This window comes from Dermacentor albipictus, unplaced genomic scaffold (genome assembly GCF_038994185.2).
Source record: "Dermacentor albipictus isolate Rhodes 1998 colony unplaced genomic scaffold, USDA_Dalb.pri_finalv2 scaffold_11, whole genome shotgun sequence".
In the NCBI taxonomy this organism is placed as follows: domain Eukaryota; kingdom Metazoa; phylum Arthropoda; class Arachnida; order Ixodida; family Ixodidae; genus Dermacentor; species Dermacentor albipictus.
The window spans coordinates 11,055,056-11,076,010 of record NW_027225565.1 but is presented as its reverse complement, the minus strand read 5'-3'; the positions used below and the strand labels follow the sequence as shown (position 1 = coordinate 11,076,010).

General features: G+C 47.4%; 1 protein-coding gene and 1 long non-coding RNA gene across 2 annotated transcripts; one reads left to right on the top strand and one right to left on the bottom strand.

The window, feature by feature from the left end:
• The first annotated feature begins 873 nt into the window (after positions 1 to 873).
• On the top strand, positions 874 to 2,856 carry LOC139051372 (micronuclear linker histone polyprotein-like). The gene has a single exon (XM_070528390.1). It carries the CDS (start codon positions 874 to 876, stop codon positions 2,854 to 2,856), a length of 1,983 nt encoding a protein of 660 aa, XP_070384491.1.
• Positions 2,857 to 6,424: 3,568 nt separating this feature from the next.
• On the bottom strand, positions 6,425 to 20,060 carry LOC139051352 (uncharacterized). Its single transcript, XR_011509344.1, has 3 exons — positions 19,700 to 20,060; positions 17,171 to 17,370; positions 6,425 to 6,783 (listed from the first exon to the last, which is right to left on the bottom strand). It is a non-coding gene; the product is annotated as an uncharacterized lncRNA (long non-coding RNA).
• Positions 20,061 to 20,955: the final 895 nt, after the last annotated feature.

The following is a 20,955-nucleotide window of genomic DNA, read 5'->3' as shown; positions in this document are numbered from 1 at the left end:
CTACGCCACTTACAATTCCCTTGGAGCAGGAACTTTTGCAAAACAAGACAAACGGAGGTTACATTAACGAGACTACGTTGTCGAGTCCCATCTCTAAATTTTTACATGCACCGATCTGGTCTGGCAATATCCCCATTGTGCCATTTTTGCAATGCATTAGAGACGATTGAGCACTACCTACTGGAATGCCGGCGTTTCTCCTCCATAAGGAAAATGACATTAGAAATTACAGTGCGACAGCTTGGTCTGCCATTGAACACTCCGGTACTGCTGTCTTTCGGAGCGTCTGTGCTTGGGTACTCACACAGGAATGTGTGCTTCGCCTTAGAAAAATTTCTTATTGAATCAAACCGATTTCATTGATGACCATATTATTCTATTCATTCCTCCTCTATTGCCACACTGATATATTAAAGATAATTATTTTTTTTTCTCCTCTACGTAGCATGACAATCTACTGAACCGTTTCGATTTTCCCTCGCCTAAATTCATGTAACAAAATTTTAGATTTTTACCTCCTTTTCTGAACACATAAGCAAAGTCTGCCCGACTCTTGGCCAATCCCCGCGAGTGGGTAAGCGCCAAACTCATCCAGGACATCATCATCATCATCATCATCAGGCGCGTGTGGTGCGCTTCGAACAGCCGTTGACGCTTGCACCTGGAAGCTCAGGTACATCGCTATGTGTCCCCCGATGCAGCGCTGACTCGAGCACTTTGGAGCCGGCCTATCTAGAGACGCTGGGAGCCTGGTTCCTGGGTGGTACCAAGCACTGCTTGCGAGAAGAGCGCCGGAGGCGAGCGACCGACTGACGGAAACAACGGGGCGAAATCTTAGCGCTCAAATCTGCCTCTTATTTCGAGAGTGCCAACATGGCGGGCATCTGCTCCGCTTGCGATCCACCGGAGGGAGAGAATGAAGCTGGACCAGCGGACATCGGCGACCCTGGCACATCCGAGCTCGTCGGAAATGAAGCTTCAGCTCGGAACAAGGTTCGGAAAAACCATCGCAATACCGACGTGTCGTCAAGCGTCGCGTCGACGATAGCCGCTAGCAGCGACAAACGCGTAGGAAAGAAGGACCACCAAGGAAAAGGAAACTTGTTACCGAGCAGAGCTGGAGGGAGCAAGCCTACTGCCAAGAAGGCTCGCAGCTCAAGGAAAGACTCGCATTATGTCAACCCAAGAGGGACAAATCGCATGGCCGAAAAGAGGTATGCATCAGAGGAAAGACCTGCGACCAGCACTGGTTACAGAAGCACAACTAGGTCATCGAGCAGCGGCAGAGAAGAGAAGCGCGGGACTCAGACGGCCCACAAATGGAGCAAAGCTAGTGGACAGAGCGCCACTGCTAACGCTCGGCGACCAAGGAGCTCGTCGTCTAGCGGCGTCAGTCGGCGTAAGCGCAGAACGAGTAGTCGAATCTCTGCAACAAGCTGGTCTTCGAGCAGCAGCAGCAGCACTATTAAGCGCGGCGTTAAGAGGGACCCGTGGTCGCGGAGCTCAAGCACAGTGAGTGGGCACAAAGGAAAAATCAAGAAGGCGCGCCGCTCTGGAACTACATCGATGGTAAGCACTGGCGAGAGCGCAGTTGATGCTAAACAACAGCGTCGATTGCGAAGCATGTCAAGGCACAGTGGAGCCAGTAAGCACAGGGTTAAAGGTCGATCTGTGTCGGAGAGCAGCTCGCTTAGCAGCTTGAGCGATAGTCGCAAAACCAAGAAGAATTGCCGTGCTGGACGCTGCTCTTCGAGCACTCGCAGCCACCACGAGAGCCGACGCCCAACAGACGCCCCGTCAAGCAGCCATTCATCACCCACTGTATCGACGCGCAAGAGCCGCAAGGCCAAGGCAGCGGCGACTCGAAAGAACACTCGGGGTGCTGTTGAAAAGGCTACGGTGACAGCAAAAGCTCCGAGAACGCCAAAGAGTAAACAAGCATCCGCGGAAAAGAAATCGAGCTGTCCAGCGGTTTCCACAGTGAAGAGACCGACGCGCAAACTCAAAACCAAGACGTCGGAAGACGAGGCACGCAGCCAAGAGACCGTTGCGCCGAATCCGGGTATGAATGCTGAGTCAACACCAGGAACAACGCGAAAACGCAGAGCCACTACATCCAAAGGTGCAGTCGGTGCTCAGAAATCTGACACTTTGCCAGGAACTGCAACGACCTACACACGCAAAGCTAGGACGTCCGTGGAGGCTCACAGCACTGAGAAAGCCAAACCGACGCCAGGACCTGCAACGACGCGTACACGCAAAGCTAGGACGTCAGAGGCTGCCGGCAGTGCTGGGAAGATTCAGCCGACGCCAGGACCTACAACAACACGGTCACGCAAAGCCAATACATCTGAAGACGTTGGTGGAGCTCAGAAGGGCGAGAAAGCAGCAGGAACATCGCGAAAGAGCACAGCAACAACATCGAAAGATGCAGGAGTCAATGTAGAGAGTGAGACAACAGTAGGCGCTACCACAACAAAACGCAAAGCAAAGACGGCTGATTACGGAGAGAGTAGTCAGAAGATTGATTCGACGGGTAAAACAGGCATGACGAGAGAGCGCAAAGCCACAATGCCGCAAGACACAAAAAGCCCTAAAAAGACCGATATCCCTGCCACGGCGAGAAAGCACGGTACAAAGTCAACGACACTGACCAAGACACCCAAGAGCAAACCTAGCACATCTAAAGACACGAACACCAGCAAAAAGACGCATGACAACACACCAGCCACTATACGGCGAAGGAGCGCACTGCGGAAACAACTGACGACTCGAGATGTGAAGGAAGTGTCAAGTAAACGGCAGGAACCAGGTATGCTACAGAACGCAACTAAGCAACTAGCGGGAGTGGACTGAAGACTGACAAGCTGTTCATCAACCATCAGGGCAGTTGGTGGCGGAAACTGTTCCAATCCGCCGCAAAATATTGGCAGTTTTTATTCCTAAATTGCGATCAGAAATCCAAGGACCAAACAGCAGCCCGGGCAGCGGCTGTACGCGCACAGCATAAAGTCCAAATCATCGGCTTGCAGGATTGGTCGTTATATGCTTAGATTTGCAGACTGGTCGTGAACATCGCATAGTAAAGCATTTCAGCTATCTGGTGCGTTTTCTTTCAATATTTTACAGTTATGGGCTCATTTCAGCAGCCGTTTTGGTTGGCGTTGTTGTCCGCCGCCGCCGCCTCCTGTGTCCGTCGCAGTTTTCGCCAGGAATGGAAGAAAAAATGGCTCAGTTCCCGGCGCGATTGAACGAGGGGCTCCAGTGATAAACACCTGGGCCGCATGTTGCAGGTCTGCTGCTTAACCTTCTGTACGGAGCGCTTGGGAAGCAGTTTTACAAGGGCTATTTTTTATGTTGTATGTTTTATGTCCCATGAAGTGTAGAGTACCATTAGCGACGATGGTAAGGCACTTCGGGGTCGGCCGACACGCGCTCGGCCTGCCACCGCTTCTGTCGCTGCTCCGTCCTTGCTCGTCACTCGGCCTCTCGATCACGAGACTAACAAGGCAAGTCCGTAGCACACACAGAACTCGCCGCAACTGACAGAGGAAGTCAGACCACAGAGCACCTATATAAACTTACAGAAGGGCAACTGTACCTGCCTCTGTGCAACCGATGTAAGAGTAGTGGTGGCGTTGTGAACTAAGGTATGCCACCGAGAGATTGCGCTAGCAAAATCAAAACTAACATCATCTTTATTACGTAGTGAGCAATATGGCCGCTACGGTAGCGGCTGGTGGGGCTCGTCACTCTGCTCGCTCACTAGTTTCGGTTGCTTTGTTACCACTTTCGGGGTGGTATTCGTGTGTACGGTACTGTAACATGACTACGGATATATTTATTATGCCGCCAGGTGACCCAGAGGCCTCAACTGCCAAAAAAATACTTGAAGCAATTAAGCTTATATCGTTTATTGTCATGGTGAATAAAGCAGTACATGCCACAGTTTTCGTAAAGGTCAGGAGGAGTTAATGCTGTCAGTCACTTAGTTTACAACACAGGAACACAAATAGCCATCTATTCAATGAAATTGAGTTTTCTCATCGCGTTCTGCCAAAGCAAGGAGAATGAAGTTTCAGACAGCGATATTTATGTTGAGCTACCCTCGTACTTGTATTGCGTACAGTGCTGCTTGACGTGCTTCATAGTACATTGTCTGCGTTCAACGATTTCAACTATATCAAAAAAGAAAGACAAGAACTGCTCGGCCAAGATGTGCTTTCCGCAAGATAAGCTACAACTGCAATGTCCCATTGTTTTCATAACACATTGGCGATAGACACGAAGTGTAGGGGTAAAAAACAAAACAAAACGGTATGCTAAATTTTACAGCAAACATCGTCCGCTCTTGATGTTTCAACCGCACAATTAATGTTCAACTGCGGCAGGAAAGGCTTCGACGCAAGTGGAGAATTCGTAGGAAAGCGAGGAACGTTGTGGAGACAACAGTGCTTACGAGGACCTTTGCAAATATTATGTGAATAAACAAGGGCACTAAATAAACGTATAAGATCAATTATTTCTCAGGGATCCTTGGAAAATGCAATTTACGGTTTCATGTTGGAAAAACATCTAGATTTGCTTATTCAAACAAGCCAAAGAGGTTGCAAGGAAATGAACATTTCAAATGAGTAACAGAGGTGAGCAAGAGAAGTCTCAGCCGGCAGGAGCCAACGTTTCAACCAGCAAACATATTTGTGAGGGCCGTGACGAAGACAAGTTTCCACTTTGAGGCTTCCCTTGCTCGTCCACTGTGGATTGGTTGAGTGCTAAGGCAAACTTACGCCGAGTATATTTCAAAACGTTCTTGGGAACACACTGCTCAGGTTTGTTATCTGCTGTTTCAGGAGGAAGAAAAATTGTTTTAGTGATTTGTCATGTTTGAGAAGTGTGAAGTAGGCCGACTGTGTGCATTTGCCTTTTCTAGCTATCTCTTACGGTGCAGGGCTAGCCTATCGATTTCATGCAAACTGTACATGACGTCTTTTGTAGTTAACAAATGTATCATATTCCGCACATCCAGATCTAATTTTAATTCTAGCATTTACCAACTGAACAACGATCTCTTAGATTTCATCATGTAGTATAAATATCTTGGTGCACATATTACAAATAGCTTAAACTGGACTATTAATATAAAATATGCCATTAGCAATGCTGATCAGAAGTTCGGGCACTTATGGCGCAACATTTCTAAAGCATCCTCTACATCAAAACTACAGCTTTGCAAGACTCTAATACACTCGAAACTTTAATCGGCATCCGCAATACGCGATCCTACTAGCGTTAATCTTATTACTTGACTCTACTCGTTTCATTCTTCTTCATTATAACCGTACAACGAGTATCTCAATAAAAACTAAGCTAGCACTTATTCCACTAGCTAACAGCCGCAATAACGCCAGTCACCCCCCCCCCCCCCCTTCGCTACTTCATAAAAGTTTCCATTACACCACGCTTGGTGTAATGGAAACTGCGACGACTTGCTACTGCGACCTCAGTACATTTCAAACCGCGTTGGTCATCGCAGTAAGGTAGGAATTTATTCATGTTGCACGAAGTCTTTCTTTAGATTGTGTGGTTTTACCTGCCAAAACCACTATCTGATTATGAGGCACGCCGTAGTGGAGGACTGCGGAAATTTCGACCACCTGGGGTTCTTTAACGTGCACCTAAAGCTAAGTACACGGGTGTTTTCGCATTTCGCCCCCATCGAAATGCCGCCGCCGTGGCCGGACCATAGCCACTGAGCAACCAAGGCGGGTGCAGTTTTCTGTCAATCTTTCATCCTCCGTACATCTCAGGAATGGAACCACCTTCCCTCAAGTATGGTAACCATTACCAATAGTAAACTTCTTTTTGCAAAATATTAGCTAACATGGTATACTCAGGAGAATTATTACGTTACCAGAACTCACTGCACTTCTATGCGTGTTTGCTTTCCTCTACTGCTTCGTAACCACTCCCCGTTTCTGTGCCACATGGCCCTGAGGGTACTTTAAATAAAAGGTACAATAATAAACTGAAGAGTGACTCCCAGGGTTTCAGTCAACATGAAGTATAATTTCTTCAAAATTGCATTGAGTGTTTTTCAAAGTTTTAAAATTATTTGAACTTTCATGTAACAAGTTAACGTTGTGAGGTAGCATGTGATGCTTTGTGGTAATGTCCGCAAAGCTGATTTGCAAAGAGCAGACGACATAGTTTGTGAACTAGTGAGTAGGAGTTTGCTACATTGTTTCAGTTCTGGTCATCATGGCTATAACGACTTGAAAAGAAACACGTTGGCACTGAACATGTTACTTCTCCGGTTGTCATCAGACGCCCTTGAATGCAAGTAAGCTTGTATGTAAAAATGTAGCCTTCCAGCTCGGTACAATACAAAACTGTAGACTGTTGCTTTCCTGATAGGGTTCACATTTCTTTATCTGGTAAATTTACAAACATTTCATGGTGAGGCACATAGTTCAAGAGGACCTGCTGTCATTATGGTGACTGTTGAGCTTCTTATGGCTTGGCGTGGGCAGCTTGCAGACCAATAATCACTCTTTTGTCCGTCTTCCTGAAAATAGAAATGATGAAACCATGATAAACATGCAAGAAAAGAATGGTGAAACAAATGTAAGTCAAATGATTGAAGAAATCACGGATCTAGGTGAAGTGTTCAGAAACTTAACTTGTGAGGATTGTGGCCCAGTGGTGTCACATTCCCGGTTGCCTTGTACGTCCAGAGACAATAGAGTCCAAAGGGGCGAACAAATATGAGCAGCGTCTTGGAGGCTGTAGTAGAAAGAAAGACGAACCTCAGTGTAAATGGCAGAAGTGCGGGTGCGTTGTGATTCATGTATGACTAAGAACTGTGCACAAAACGCTCCATGACAGAAAAGCACACACATAACACAGTTTTGAGTGTGCATTTCTTCCAATGGTGTCCTTGTGTGGGCTGTGCTTAGTGAAGCCTTGATTAGATTAAATGTTTTTGCCAGATACCAGGTAATAAACACAGTAATTTTTATACGTACCAAATGCAATCAATCCAACTATCACCGGAAATACATTTGCACTAATACGCAGTCAATTTCTCGCAACGTATCTTTCATGTAGAAGCAGACAAAACTATTTATTATTTATGCTGTACACCCTGTTGGGAATTTTAGCAACGTGGCGAAAGAACAAGAGCCTTGTTCGAATTCTCTTTGAAGGGCGATAACGTTATAATTATTACTTTACACTTTTATGATATGACTACCGAAATCTGTTTTATTCGCTTGGCATGCAAAGAATTGCAAAATTTAAAATGCGAAGCAGTGCTTTTTTACTCGCCGGCGCACACACCCAGAGGCTGCAAGGTTTATCCGTTTTCACGGGTAGTTTCCAAACGGACTGTGATCGGTTCCAGCGGCGAATTTTCGCGCTAGCTAGCACATATTTTCAAAAGCAAGGCGTCATTACGCGGCCAGACGCAGCAGCTGTAACGACTGAAGCCGTGCATGCAGCCATTATGCCAGTGAAACACCGCAGCTGTTAAGATTCACCGTCTTCAAACACGTTCGCTTGGTGGTGGCTATCGAACGTTGGACGCATAAACTGGCTGGGATATTATTGTTATCTTATTAAAACGAACATGCGTGATGATGCCCAAAGGAAACGACCACCCCGTTCGCAAACATTTTACCGCCGCACAATTCAAACCGATAAACGGCACGGACTGCAATCGATACCAGTGGGCTGCTTCATACCAGACACCAGTGAGGTCTCAAAAGCCTTTATACAAGTAATAAAACAGAAACTTTAACAACACAAGTCCACTAAAAACAACTGTCTACTTATTTTGTAACAAAACCATATATGAAGTAGGTTTGTCGGTTATTATATGTACATTTCTGGATCAAACATTTAGACGCGTAGAGCGCCCCTAGCAGAAAAAGATACAAATTACGGTATGCGAACAAATTACAGTAGCTACACTTGCGCGCTTCATGCTGGAACGCGCCGCGGTTGATTCTTCGCCCTTTGTGGCGATTGCTGGAACTGGCGATGCTGGGTATGTTGTTCTAGAATGATTCTAGTACGCTACAATGCTGGGCCTGCTTAGCCAGTTCAGCCCACCACACCTCCGCCTACCTTGCTGCTGCGCCACTGTTCGCCTCCTTTCTCCCTCCCCGCTTCCCTCAACACCACTTAGACTTTACTCTAGATGGCGCTGCTTTGCCGCGAAGAACGTCAAGTTGAAAGTCCTCATGGGTGGGGGCAATGGAAAAGAAGCCTGCCATGAGTAACCACTTAAGAGGAAAAAACGAAATCAGGAAAGAAACAATTTATGATAACTCAAATGGAAGCTCATTACTTTTCGAAGCGAGATCGGGATGCCTTAGATTACGCACATAGAAAGCGATATATAAGAAGGAAGAAGCATGGGCTTGCTGTGGTAAAGCTAGGGAAACGATGGAGCATGTTTTATTAGAATGTGAAGATCTCTGCCCAGCAGTCGATTTAGGCACCACTGTACTCTTTGAAGCCCTTGAGTTCAGCGAGAGCAAGGCCAAAGTAAATATGTCCGCAATAGAGATTAATAAGAGGCGATTGGGAGATTAGTGGAAGTAAGGGAACGAGAAAAAACGGAGACGTACAAAAACAAAGTTCACAATAGGGGGCCAGAAAATTTCGTTATGGGAATTCGTCGAGCGTTTTTTTTTTTTCTTTTTTAACCTAGGTAAGACATTAAGCAATATACTGGAAAGAGCTTGGTGGTGCAACCCACCACCCGGTTCCAAGGGGCTGCTCATAAGATCCATCCATCCATCCTCTGAAACCCCTTAAACTGCCAAAACCTCGTAAAGTTGCGACACTCTCCTCCTCCGCCTTTACTCCTCCTCGTTTCTCCTCTCTTTCACGCTCCTTTCTCGACCGTGATGCCGCATACACCGCTCGACCGTAGCAGAGGACCTTTCGCAGAGTGAAGGCGTTGCGCTCTAGGCGTTCGCGTTGGCTTTCTAGCTCCGAGCAACTTCGTGTACAGCATATAATTTCTATACGGACGGTTACACTGATTCAGTGGCGGCAGATTTCTTTTCCTGTTTTCATAATTATTTGTTTAAAAAAGTATCAGAAGGAGCGCTAACGTTGTGCCATGACGACTCCGAATGTATCGCGTTCGCTACAATTAGGTAGCGAACATCGAGTGAGTGTCGCAAGGTGCTGTTGCGAATGGTTGTAAATAACACATTTACGATCGAATGCGCACATCCTGACCTCCAGCGAACCCTCAGTAGCCTAAATAATCCGCGCCGTCCTTACCATATGAATTCGCGGTGCGTATCAGCTATGACGTACAAAGGCCGACAGAGGGCACGAACGATGGCTGCTCTGAAGGTTCGAAAGAGTATTACTAGCTACATTTCCGCCAACGTGCGTGCTTGCCAATCTTCTAAGCCCGCGCAAAGGCTGAGAGCTGGGCGCTTGTGCCATCATGTTTCTCGTGTCTCAAAGTCGACTGAAATACGCGCGGCCAATCATCGAGGCGGGATTCCGCGTATACAGGGTATCCCAGCTAACTTGAACCAAGATTTTAAAAATACCCAAGAGCTCTAGAGAAATCGCACCTACTGTATAGTAGCCACAGTCATATGTACTTACGGCCAGCATATTTTTCATCGCGAAGTATTACATAATTACTTTTAATTAGTGAACTTTTTAATTAGTGCATTATTCGCAAACATATCAATTACAAAGTTGTAGGGCACCTTAAATAACCTCCGAATCAAGCATTTATTTCGTGCTGAAGTGGTCCTGGTTGTTTTTCCCAAGAAAATACAAAAGCCCACGAAATACGCGACACACGAAATAGATTCGCACTCGCACGCCGCTACTCAAGCGCCTACATGCAACCATTGAAAGATATGCGGCTGCGTTCTCTTATCGCCGCATTGTACAAGGCTCCGCAACGCTTATCATTGCGTCAGCGGCGTGTTCTCTTGATGCCGCGACTATCACATGGCGTCAAGCCCTGTATCGAGCTGCCGCCGCTAGTGAAGCCGCGTATTTGTGGCTATTCGCTTGGGAGCGCTTGAGCATGGGCGCGAGAGCGCCTATATCGTATTTTGAATGTTTCGCTCGCTTTTGTTTTCTTCTCTGAAAAACCAACGAGGCAAAGCTGAGTACTAAACAAATGCCTAATTCGGAGGTGATTTGAGGCGCCAAACAACTGAACAACATGGGATGTTCTTTTCTTTCTTGTCTTCTGTGAGTCTGTGCAACATGACGTTTCGCCTAGAGTGATTATCTGTATAATCAATTTTTTTCAATATGTTTTTTAAAGGGGCGGCAAGGGCGTACTTACATTGGAGCGTAAATGAGTGCAAGGAGAGGTATCGTCAACGGGACGGCGGGAGGATTATGACACACTTAGGCGTTATTCCAACGTACGGCAACTCGATCATCGGCATTCAAGCATTGGTGTAAATGATTTAGGTGCGGTAATGCGAGATTTTAAAGAATCAGATCCTGTTGGAACACAGTCAGTTGATGAATACGATGGCTCCAATTCTGACACGGGGAAACCTGTGGCATCCCATCGATCATTAACAGACTTCTGCAACTTGTCTAGGCCGGGACTCATTTCTTTCCGTAGATCAAGCAAGGCCGCATATATATGTTGGAGCAATCGCGTGCCGAACTTTTGCCTGTATTACCACTTGAAGCAGCGGATGCTTCTTTCTTAGAGCCAGACGTGCTTTTCGAACGTGTTAAGCGTGCTGTCGGACTGGTCAGATAGCTAGGGATTAGATGACTGTGCATGGTTTAGTGGGCCAGTATTCATCTCATCATCTCGGCTTAACAGCAGCTGTCACGTGCAATACAGAGCACTCGAAAGACGGGAAATTATAGCGCGTGGGCAAGGCAGGAACCGCAGAGAGTGATCATCAGATCGGAAATAATAACAATAATTACAATAGCGTACTTGCGTAAACAAAAGCAAACGATCAGGCAAGTTGTCGATCGAGCCATTGCCTTGCCACTGAAGATGGCTGCCATGGAAGGCCTTTTGAGAATTCATTCAATGACGTCACGGGCACGAGAACACCCATGAATGGACCATCCCAGGTGACGTGATAAAGGCGAGAAGCGGCCAGTACGTCGACAGGTATGCTGCTGCACGAGCCGAGGCTGTGACGCGCATCGGTGACAGGGCCTTCCATGACTGAAAGATGGTGAGCCGCTGAGGGCGAATGTGATTCTGGGATTGTCGCTCGCGTGGCGCGCGTGGAATTGTTGATACCGGGAACAGCAGCATGGGCGTCAAGTACGGGACCAGGAAAGCAGCAGTTTTGGCAAAGCAATTTCCTAAAGAACGTATGTCTTAGGCATGTTGTCGCTCCAACCGCAAGTACGTTTCACAGCTGCCACTAGTTGTTACGGGGACCGGGTTTCGGCGACCATAAAGAGCGTCTGCTTGGAGCTCGAATCAGATTGACCATAGGAGAGTGCCCGACAGGGAAGACGAGGTGATGTAAAAAGAAATACCAGAGGTAGCGGATTGTCCAACTACCAGAGTCATATTTGTCAGCGAGTTAATGCGTTTCTGCCCCACTATTTACTTGCATGCTAGGTCATACTGCACTTGCTAAGTCAACGGGCTCGTAATGCACTAAAATCAGTAATCTCCACAAACTTCGGCCGTCAACATTCATGCGCGCGAATGAAATAATACTGCAGCTCTGCACACACAGGTGCATACTTTCTCTCGCACCTTCGTATCGCTCTACGTTACTTTCCTCGCATAGTCGTGCAGTTACCGACGGTTCAGTCTTTCCGTCCATTTCTATGCAACCAGAATTACCTTCTGGTTAGGTTTTGTTTGCTGCGCGGGATGCAAAGTAACTTCTTGTCGTCCTCCGTCTGATCTCGGCACCCAACCACACAGCAACAAGGCATTTCGAAACTCCGGGATCGAAATTATCGCTGCGATGTGCAAAGCACAACAGGCGAAACGCGCGCTCTTCGCCCGGCGCGCAGGAACTTTCATGGCGGCAAAGGGGCGGAGCAAGGTCACATGTCACCGATCAGCCTATCTCAGGCGTTGTCGGCTGGACCAAAGCCTGGCGGTACTTTTAAATGATTGAGGGATTTTACCGCCGCAGAGCTCAAGCCACGCACTCGCGTGTTCCCTTTCATAAAGGACGACAGTGTACCACTTCTAAATGAGCCGAATTGGCTACGCCCCGTAGCCAATTCGGCTGCACGAAAAAGAAAAGAAAGAAGGAAAAAAGAATAGATCCTCGCACAATCTTTTCTGGGATTTATCTGAATCGTGCGTAAGAATTTCGTAGTACTGACGTCGTGTTTCATGGTGGCATGCTGGTGTGGTTCGTATAATTGCGAGAACGACGGCGAAAGAACTGTGAAACGGAGAAGCGTGGTTGCAACACCGTAATGTTAAGTGAGACCTGCACGAGTAAAAATAGAAGAGGCGAGTAGAGGCAATGTTCATTGGTGTTTACAGATAGCCCGCAACGGATGTGGAAGTGGGATGAAATCATGAAGGAGATGTAGTAAATGAAGGAAATAAATGCAACATTTATTAGGTACACGGAACCATTATGAACCGTGATCAACCGTGCTCCGGCGGTGGCTATGTTTGGCGCGGCGGCGCAGCCCGTACCTTTAAAGCGATCTGCGAAAGCGGCAGAGTGCGGCATGTGCTGAGAGCTCCGTAGTAGTAGTAGTGATTTTGAGAAAGAAATGAAGACAAAAGTGCAGTGCCGTAACTGTCTCTCAAGGGAGGGCACCTCAACAGCACTGCACAGGGTAAGGGGAGTGGGGAGAGAAAGATTAGAGAGAGAATGAAGGAGAGTAGTAAAAAAAAAACAAGAAGGTTAAAGAAGAAGCAATGCAAGGCTTACAGCCGCGCTCTCAGCTGTGTTTCGCAGCAAAAGTCAGGGAGGGCAGGAAGCACTCTTTGGACGATAGAGGCGTGCGCTGCGGGAAAGAGAAGAGCCGCCTCCGTGTCGCAAGGCAGTCCCACGCGACGATACGACGCACAAAGCGCAGTGCGCTCAACATCGAAGGATGGGCAGCGTAGCAGGAGGTGCTCGAGAGTCTCTTCTTCGCCGCATTCCGCACATGCGGGGCTGCCAGTTCCGTGCAGTCTGTGCAAAGGGGAGGCCGTGCTGTAGCAGCCGACGCGTAGCGGCAGGAGGAAAGAGCGGTCCCAGCGGGAGAGGCCGGCGCCTGGGAGGAGGCGAAGGGGCATCCCCGCAGCAACACGTGCGTCAGGATGATGCGCGCGGAGGGTGCGCAGTATGGTCGCCTTGGCAACGTCGAAGCGAGTGACAGAGTCGGCGAGGGGGAAGCGAGTCGCGAGAGCTTCCTTCGCACGAGAGCTCCGTGAGCGCTGTGTTCTCGCCGATTCGTTGGCGTTGAAGAGAGAGGCAGCACGTAAGTCAATTCGCTCGCTGCGGCGGGCGGTATGTTGAAAGCGATCGTCTTACGGGAGGGACGGAGAGACGGTTTTTCCGTTGAGTAAGGATAGAAATGCGTACGCATTTAAAGCCATCAGATTTCAGTGTGCCCTTAATATCTACGAATTCGTAAGCGCCGTTGAAGACGAGCTGTTGCCTAGAGGACGTGTTCGAATAGGTCTCCTTTTGCAGCTACGCAGTGCTGAGTCAACATTACCACATCTTCAGTGGCTTTCTTGATGGCCGACGCCAGCATTCTAAGGCAGACATCCGTTATCCTTGCTTTGAGCTCTCCTGACGTCCGTCTCAATTTTTAACATAACCCCGAAGAAAGAAATCGAGTGGAGTGAGGTCAGGTGACCTAGCCGGCCAATTTACAGGCCTGTGCCTTCCAATCTATTGCGCATGAAAAGTCGCATGCAGCCAGTTTCGTGCTTGCCTGCTGCTGTGTGCTGGTGCCCCACTTTGCTGATACCACAGAAGTGGAAGACGTGACAGCTGGACTTCGCTGAGAAACTCATCCACCACTCCTTGACGGATTTCGTCCACATAACGCTGTCCAGTCAGTGTGTGAGCGAAGAAGCCGGGACCAACTACAGCACCGGCGTAAATTCCGTACCACACATTGAGCAACCACTATAGTACTGGTGCCGAGTCTGCTTTACCCAGTGTGGATTGAAGTCATTCCGCTAGCCTGCATTATGCAAATTTATCCAGCCGTTTCCACGAAAATTGCCTTCATCTGTGTACATGATGTTGCTCAAGAAGTCCGGTGACTCATCAGCTTTTGTGAGGACCCAGTTAAATAAATCTAGATGATTTTGCAGCTCCTTATCTTCCGAGCATTGATGCTGGCTTACGTGCTACGAGTGAAAGACCGAGTGATTTAGAATCCTCCAAACTGATGACTTGGGAATTGGTACCTGGGCGGCCACGTTCCGCACGCTAGCGTGAGGGTTTGAGGCCATGAATACTACAACATCTGTGCGTAGGCTAGGACTCAAAGATGGAGCCCTCCGCCGCTGTTTCTGGAAGCTGCCGGTTTGTCTCAGGTTTTCAGAATTTCTTACAATAGTTGTTGGGTTTGGTCTACCGCAACACTTCCATTACTGATATATATTTGCAGCCAGGCACGTATCCAGTATATTTTTTCGGGGAAGGGCGCCCAACCCAAGGTAATTCTTATGCAATAGAGGGGAGGTGTACCTTTACTAGTACAACTGTGAATAATTTCCCACCATTCGCCATAAAGACGCGCAAACCCACAAAAGAGAAATGAAATAAGGTATAACTCACAGGTATGCCTGTCAGATACACCTCTCCTGTATACTTGACAAACAAGAAAGCACATCAAATGGACTCGCGCAGGAAGATAACGACCAAGAACAAGTGAACCAGCGAAAGTATAAAATGAAGATTTCTACTAGCGTTTTTTGAATTAGCTCTGGAATCATTATAGAGGAATATATATTATCGGAACAGTCACAGTTCTTTTGGTTCTTGTGTTTACTGATCTACCAAGTTCATTGCGAACACCGACTCGTATTGTTATTGAGGCACATATCCTTCATGTGCATTCACACGCCATTGATAAAAGACTCTGCCGAAGGGGTGACTGAAGTCTGCAGGTTTTTTGCAGGGTCAAAAAAATCACGCAATACAATTTGAAGTGTGATGAACATCATCAACTTATTTATTCTCCAGGCAAAATTTATAAATACCTTAAGAAAAAATGTTTAATTGGCTACCTCCATCTCTTTCAAAAATATAATAAATTTTGTCCTGTGTGTATATTTAAAAATATTGTATATGTGCATGGTATTTACAGTGGAAATTTAAAACAATGTTGAAGTGAGAAAATACGGATGAGGTAGGCGCTGCTAGCGCTTGTAATGCGCTTGTCCTCCTATTGTCAGGATGTTCAGAAAGAAAGGGAAAGTATGAATTAAAAGCCGTGCACAACCGCGCCAACAATAATGCAGTACGTAAACTATTAGCCACAGCGAAATCTTAGGTGAAAAGCTAGGGCCAAGTCAAAAGAAATATCAAATGATGTGGGTTCCATAACTCTGGCAATTACATTTTTTAGGTGCTCTTTGGCATCGCCGGGGAGAGGGAGGGCTCTGCCCCTCCGGAAAACGCCAGAGGGGACTCGGGCCCCGGAGCCTCCCCCTCCCGTAGTCGGCGCCTATGCGTCCAATTATTTGTCTTTTCACAAAGCCAAGCTGACTGCGCGTCGCTAATGTCTCTGGAACATGGGCTCGTCGAAAAACGCGAAATCGAAGGAGTTATGTGCAGCGCCAGCGTGAGCATGTGAAACGTAAGCGCGCAGCGGACCGTAAGCAAAACTCGGCGGAGCTCCGCCCGATGGCAGCTCATGCACAGTCGAGCCGGCCGAACCGTGCATTCCGCGCTCGTTCAAATCACGTGCGCGTGCTTTCCGAAACAAACGCGGTGCATCAAACCCGGTGTGTTTGGCGAAAGTGTGAAATGCCTCACCTCTGCCATCGGTGGCCCTTCCGACTCGTACTTTGGGCGTAGCTATCGACCAAATGTTAGCGTGACGTCTCTGGTGTCAGAAATGTGTGACCCCGCGATGCCAGAAGTTAGCGGCATGTTTGGTGTAATCCTAAATTGAAAAAAGAAAGCCGCGTAACCACGATGAAGCGTAATTTCTCTTATGAAGCTAGGCCTCAATCATTATAGACGGTTTTCTTTTTTAATTACGGTTTTGAAGTAGCCTATAGAGTGAGTTCTGTCTCACTCTAGCTCAAGGCTATGTCTCTTCGAGTTTTTTTCGACTTCAGGGGGGAGGGTCTTGGGAAGAGAGGACCACAATTTAGCCTGTCGCTACAAATAGGCATGTTTTAGAGATTGTTTTGATAAGAAGAACGGAATATATGTTGAGTATCATCAAACATTCGTGACTTCTATCCCGCGAAGCTAAGATGTGTTCGTTGACGTGATTTGGCAAGCGAGAGAATGAAATCTATCTAATTATAATTTATGTATTGGTCTGTCCAGTCGTATTACACGTGTAGTTGTCTTGAGTTTACATCGTCTTTATGTGTTGGAAATAAGGTCCCCTTAAGTGTGATTGCTATATTGACATGGCATGCGCTCTACCATATTAACGTTCGCGCAATGCTTATTTTAAGGGCTCATTATAGTTTTGGCAGCAGATAAGTAGAGAGATTTCTGTGGACACCATAAATGCGAAAAATCTCTTTTTTTCTTTTAAGAATAGATTAGCTACATTGCAGGACACAACCCGCTGCCGAGATAACAGGCCACAACACATGCTTTTAGAGTAAGGAAGATTGTGCTTAAATATATATGAAACGTTGTTAAGGCTTCAAAAATACGCCTTTAGTTACGATGCACGCAACCGCAATTAGCAAACAATTATAGAGAAAGCGCTTCATTTGCTCTAATTAGAGGAATGGAATGGCTCATCTCACCGATCCCACTGAGTGCGGATTGTCCAACTCTCACCATTCCGACAAGCAAGAAAATGAGTGAAATTACGGAGGTTTCCACCCTACAGAATGGAGTGGGAATGGAATGGAGGGCCCTGCTCCAATCAACTTTGCAGCCACGACGGGTCAACCACTTCCGAGAACAGCATGCAAGATTTTCGAACGCCACAAGTAAAGCTTCACTTCAAACGTCACGGGAGAAATGACATGCACAAACGGATGACTTACGCTGCCCTTGTGCTTCTTTCTCCTTTGTCGTCACTGACCCGGTTTTCTGGCCCCGTCGACCTTGGCTCTCCTGGGGCGGGGCCCGAGGTGGCCGAAGGATCCAGAGGGAGACGGGGAACACGCAGCGTCCACCTTCCTCCGCGGTGGCCTTATCGTCGCCCTCCCAGCCGCTAGCGCTGCCGACGAGACTTCTTCACTTCCTTTCGCCATCCATGCGCACACAGAGACATCAGAAGGTTAGAAAAAAAAAAAGAAAAGGAAAAAGAAAGGCGGGGAGAAAATTGGTTACGAGAAATGTTCGCCGAAAAGGGCCCCGTAACTATCTAGTTTGCACACACCGTAGAGCTTTAAACAGCAGAATAAAACGCCTTATGACCGATCGCATTTTTGTGTCATTAAGTTGTGTCACATCTCGACTAATGAGATACGCTGTCACTTAACTGAACCAGCAGTGTACAGCACGTAGATTCCTGACTGGCTGAAAGAATTAACGATATACGGTCTGCGAGAGACGCCGCCCTGGAAGGCTCGAGATTCTTTAACGTTCACCATTGCAATGCGTTGCACCCGCGGCCGAGAAACGACTCTACGACCTCGCGCACAGGAGCGAAAGCTGCAAAGAAATCCCTAGGGTTCCACTGGTAATGAGGAGCGAAGAGCCTGCGTTGTTTCTTTTTTTATTATATTTTTATTTTCTAGCATCGTGCTGCATTCAGATCGATACCAGCTCTCCCTTTCGAGAGTCGTCGAGGATGCCGGGTTAGTTCGGACTAAAAATCGAGCCAGCGGTTCCACGTGGTCATGCATTAGCAGCAGGACTGTACGTATTATTCACCTGTTTGGTTCGCACAAAACAGCACACACAAGTGTTTGGTCGCACAAACACTAGTGCGAACACCATGAGTGCACTACGAGAGAGTGTGTGTAGCGCGTTATGGGAACCTCCGGATAATATATATATATATATATATATATATATATATATATATATATATATATATATATATATATATGCATATATTTGCGGGTATATAAGGTGGTCTATACTTTTCCGACTTACTGAACGTCGAAAATTCGCTGGCAGTGTTTTCAGTTACAGGCGAGGTAAAAGCCGCTTACGGTACAGTGCTGACTATCAGTAAGCCGATACTTATAATTGGACATAGCCTATACTTACCTAAACTCTGCAGTCATCACCGTCATCATCTTATTAATGTTAACTGCAGGACCAAGGCCTCTCTCATCGATCTTCAATTAGCCCTGTCTGAAGTATGAAGCGAGCGAGATAGCAGCTCGATAAGGATACCGGCTTCATGCACGGCCGATGGTGAGGCACAGACAGTGTCGTCATTGACGGCCGTCGGCTAAACGCGTGACATTCGCGCTGTTCGGCAGTTTTGGTTTTCGGGGTGAATTTTCCCGGAATTTCAGAACGCTGTAGAAATTGGGCAGCGCCAACATTTTTGGATATCAGGAAACGTTTATGAACATTCTCTGACAAGTGGCTTCAAATTTTGCGTTAGGACCAATCGTGGCTCTTTCGGATAAAAAGTTAATATAATGTGCATAATTACTTGTCTATTTACGATTTTCAGTGATTTTAATATGTACTACTTTACGGTAAAAGCAATCCTGAAAAAATTGTTTCGTTATCGCATCTTCCCTATTTTTATGTAATTGGGAACGCATTTCTAAAACGCCCTGTTACAGGGCACCATGTGATCATACTTAGTTATTTACGGCTAGTTATAAAGCGTAAGTTTATTCCATAGTTTTTTTATTGCAATGGCCCGACCGTATTCCACTTTCTTTTGCGGAAGGAAATAAATGTGTCGATGGCGGCATACTTTTCATGAAAATATTTTTCTGTCTTCTTTTTCGAAGAGAATGGCAGTGAAAAATAAGGAACTCTATATAGCACGACCATGGCTAACTACAGCGTCGCATCGTCACAACCAGTTGGCCTCTGGAATGTCGTTGTCTAACTGGCAACACGGATCCTGACAATGGCTTCAAGAAATTGTTAGTTATTGCTGCGGGCTATTCTTGGGGCAACCGAACTTTTCCTGGATCCTCTCTCGGCGGTTGTCTTTAGAAAAATTAACGCTCGCCCACCGTCCGGGAAGTAGATAGCCAGCTTTCTTGACAAGGCTTGCGGTTTACCTGAACGACTTATCAAGAGGGCGGCGGGCTTAGGATCGTGACGGACGGAAGTCACGCAAGGTTACATGACTTGCAATGTAGGAGACGTGCACCAACGCTCAAGGCGATCATCATTTTTCCGAATTCAAGCTTTCAATGTGCTTCCTGTCTCCGTACATGGCAGCGCGCTGCATGCCATTTCTCGTTTGCGTCGGAGTCACAGTCGCTATATAAGAAGGGTCTATATGTAGCCTCACAGCAGCCCAGTGTGCCAGCCACCGCGGAGCACCGCAAGAAGTTCGTAACACCGGCGCAGCTATAGAGCTCGGTTGCGCGCGACGATGGGATGCCCTTTTGTTTGTGGCACAGGTGGGTCCAATCGCTTACCTTAGTCGCGCCGTGAAAGGCTTACGGGATCGGAACCGCGCGGTTCGTCGTGGGAAGCTTCGGCTGGAGGCGGCCTGTTCGCGGGCCGCTGCGCCGCACGAGCCATGACGTCTGCGGCCTTCTGCTTCGTCGGGTCCTCGTGTGGCTCGACAGAGGCCGGCGCCTCGCGCGGCGTGCCCGTCTCCGTCACACCGGGGAAGTCGTCCACGACATTCGCGTGGCGCTGGGGCGCCTCGACCGAGGCGAGCGCTTTCGGCTGGTCGCTTTTGCTGCTCAGGGAGGAGATGCCTGTGGACGACTTGGCCGATTTGCGAGCCTTGCCGCTTGTAGCCGACCTCAGATCAGGTGCCGATGGTTTCATTTCTTGGGGTGGGGGGTGGGGGGGAGGTTATTGTCGATGGCGATGTCAATTGCTCGACACGCGGCACTTGCCCGTGAGAAATATTGGCTACACGACGAGAAAAAATTGTGTCTGGAGAAAAAAAATTGCGTCGACAAAAAAAAAATGTGTCTGGAGTTCCGCGAGGACAAGACGCGAAGGCCAAACAAGGAAAGGGGAGGGGCAAAAAGAAGGAAGAACAGGGAGTCGTAGAGAATCAGGGCAATTTCCTCGTTAAATTCTTAAAATTTATCCAAATTTATTTCTTCAGCTATTCAAAATTTCTCAGTAGTGATTCTTTTCAGATTCGGGCAATCTTTTTCTTAAATCACACGATCCTTGGCCAATCCCCCATAGTGGGTGAAAGCCACTCTCGGAGTAAAGGGAAGCAAAGCAGACCATAAAAACGGAGGTACGGCAGTAGTTAAAAGAATATGTGGCAAAGCGGAGTCGCAGCAGGGACGGCAACGTAACCTGCTGGATACGCCAATGAGTTGGCGCAGTGCTGGGCGAATTTTCACGTGGTTGAGACGAACACTATACAGCTCCAAACGGTAATAAATTTTAACAGTCATTTTTATGCCCCGCTCATCTTAGTCGGCTTCATCTACTTCTGCATAACGGGCCAGGATCACGGATATCTTTGGCCACTGCGGGCTTGTGACATCTATTCTCGGCGAAAAGGAGTGACTAAAATTGCTGGAATATTCCCTGAAAACAAATGAGCTTCCATCTAAACGAACATGTTTGTGTTCCATTACGTCAGAGCGAAGAAGATGTAGCTACTGCATGAGAGCGCGTAGCGCGTACATCTAGACAAAGTGTTTGTAAAAAACCGGTATCGAGTGCTGCTGCAAGATAGACTCATCAGATATGA

What these genes read in the sequence shown, in the direction of transcription:
- LOC139051372 (XM_070528390.1), top strand. Translation starts at nt 874, where the DNA reads ATGGCGGGCATCTGCTCCGCTTGCGATCCACCGGAGGGAGAGAATGAA.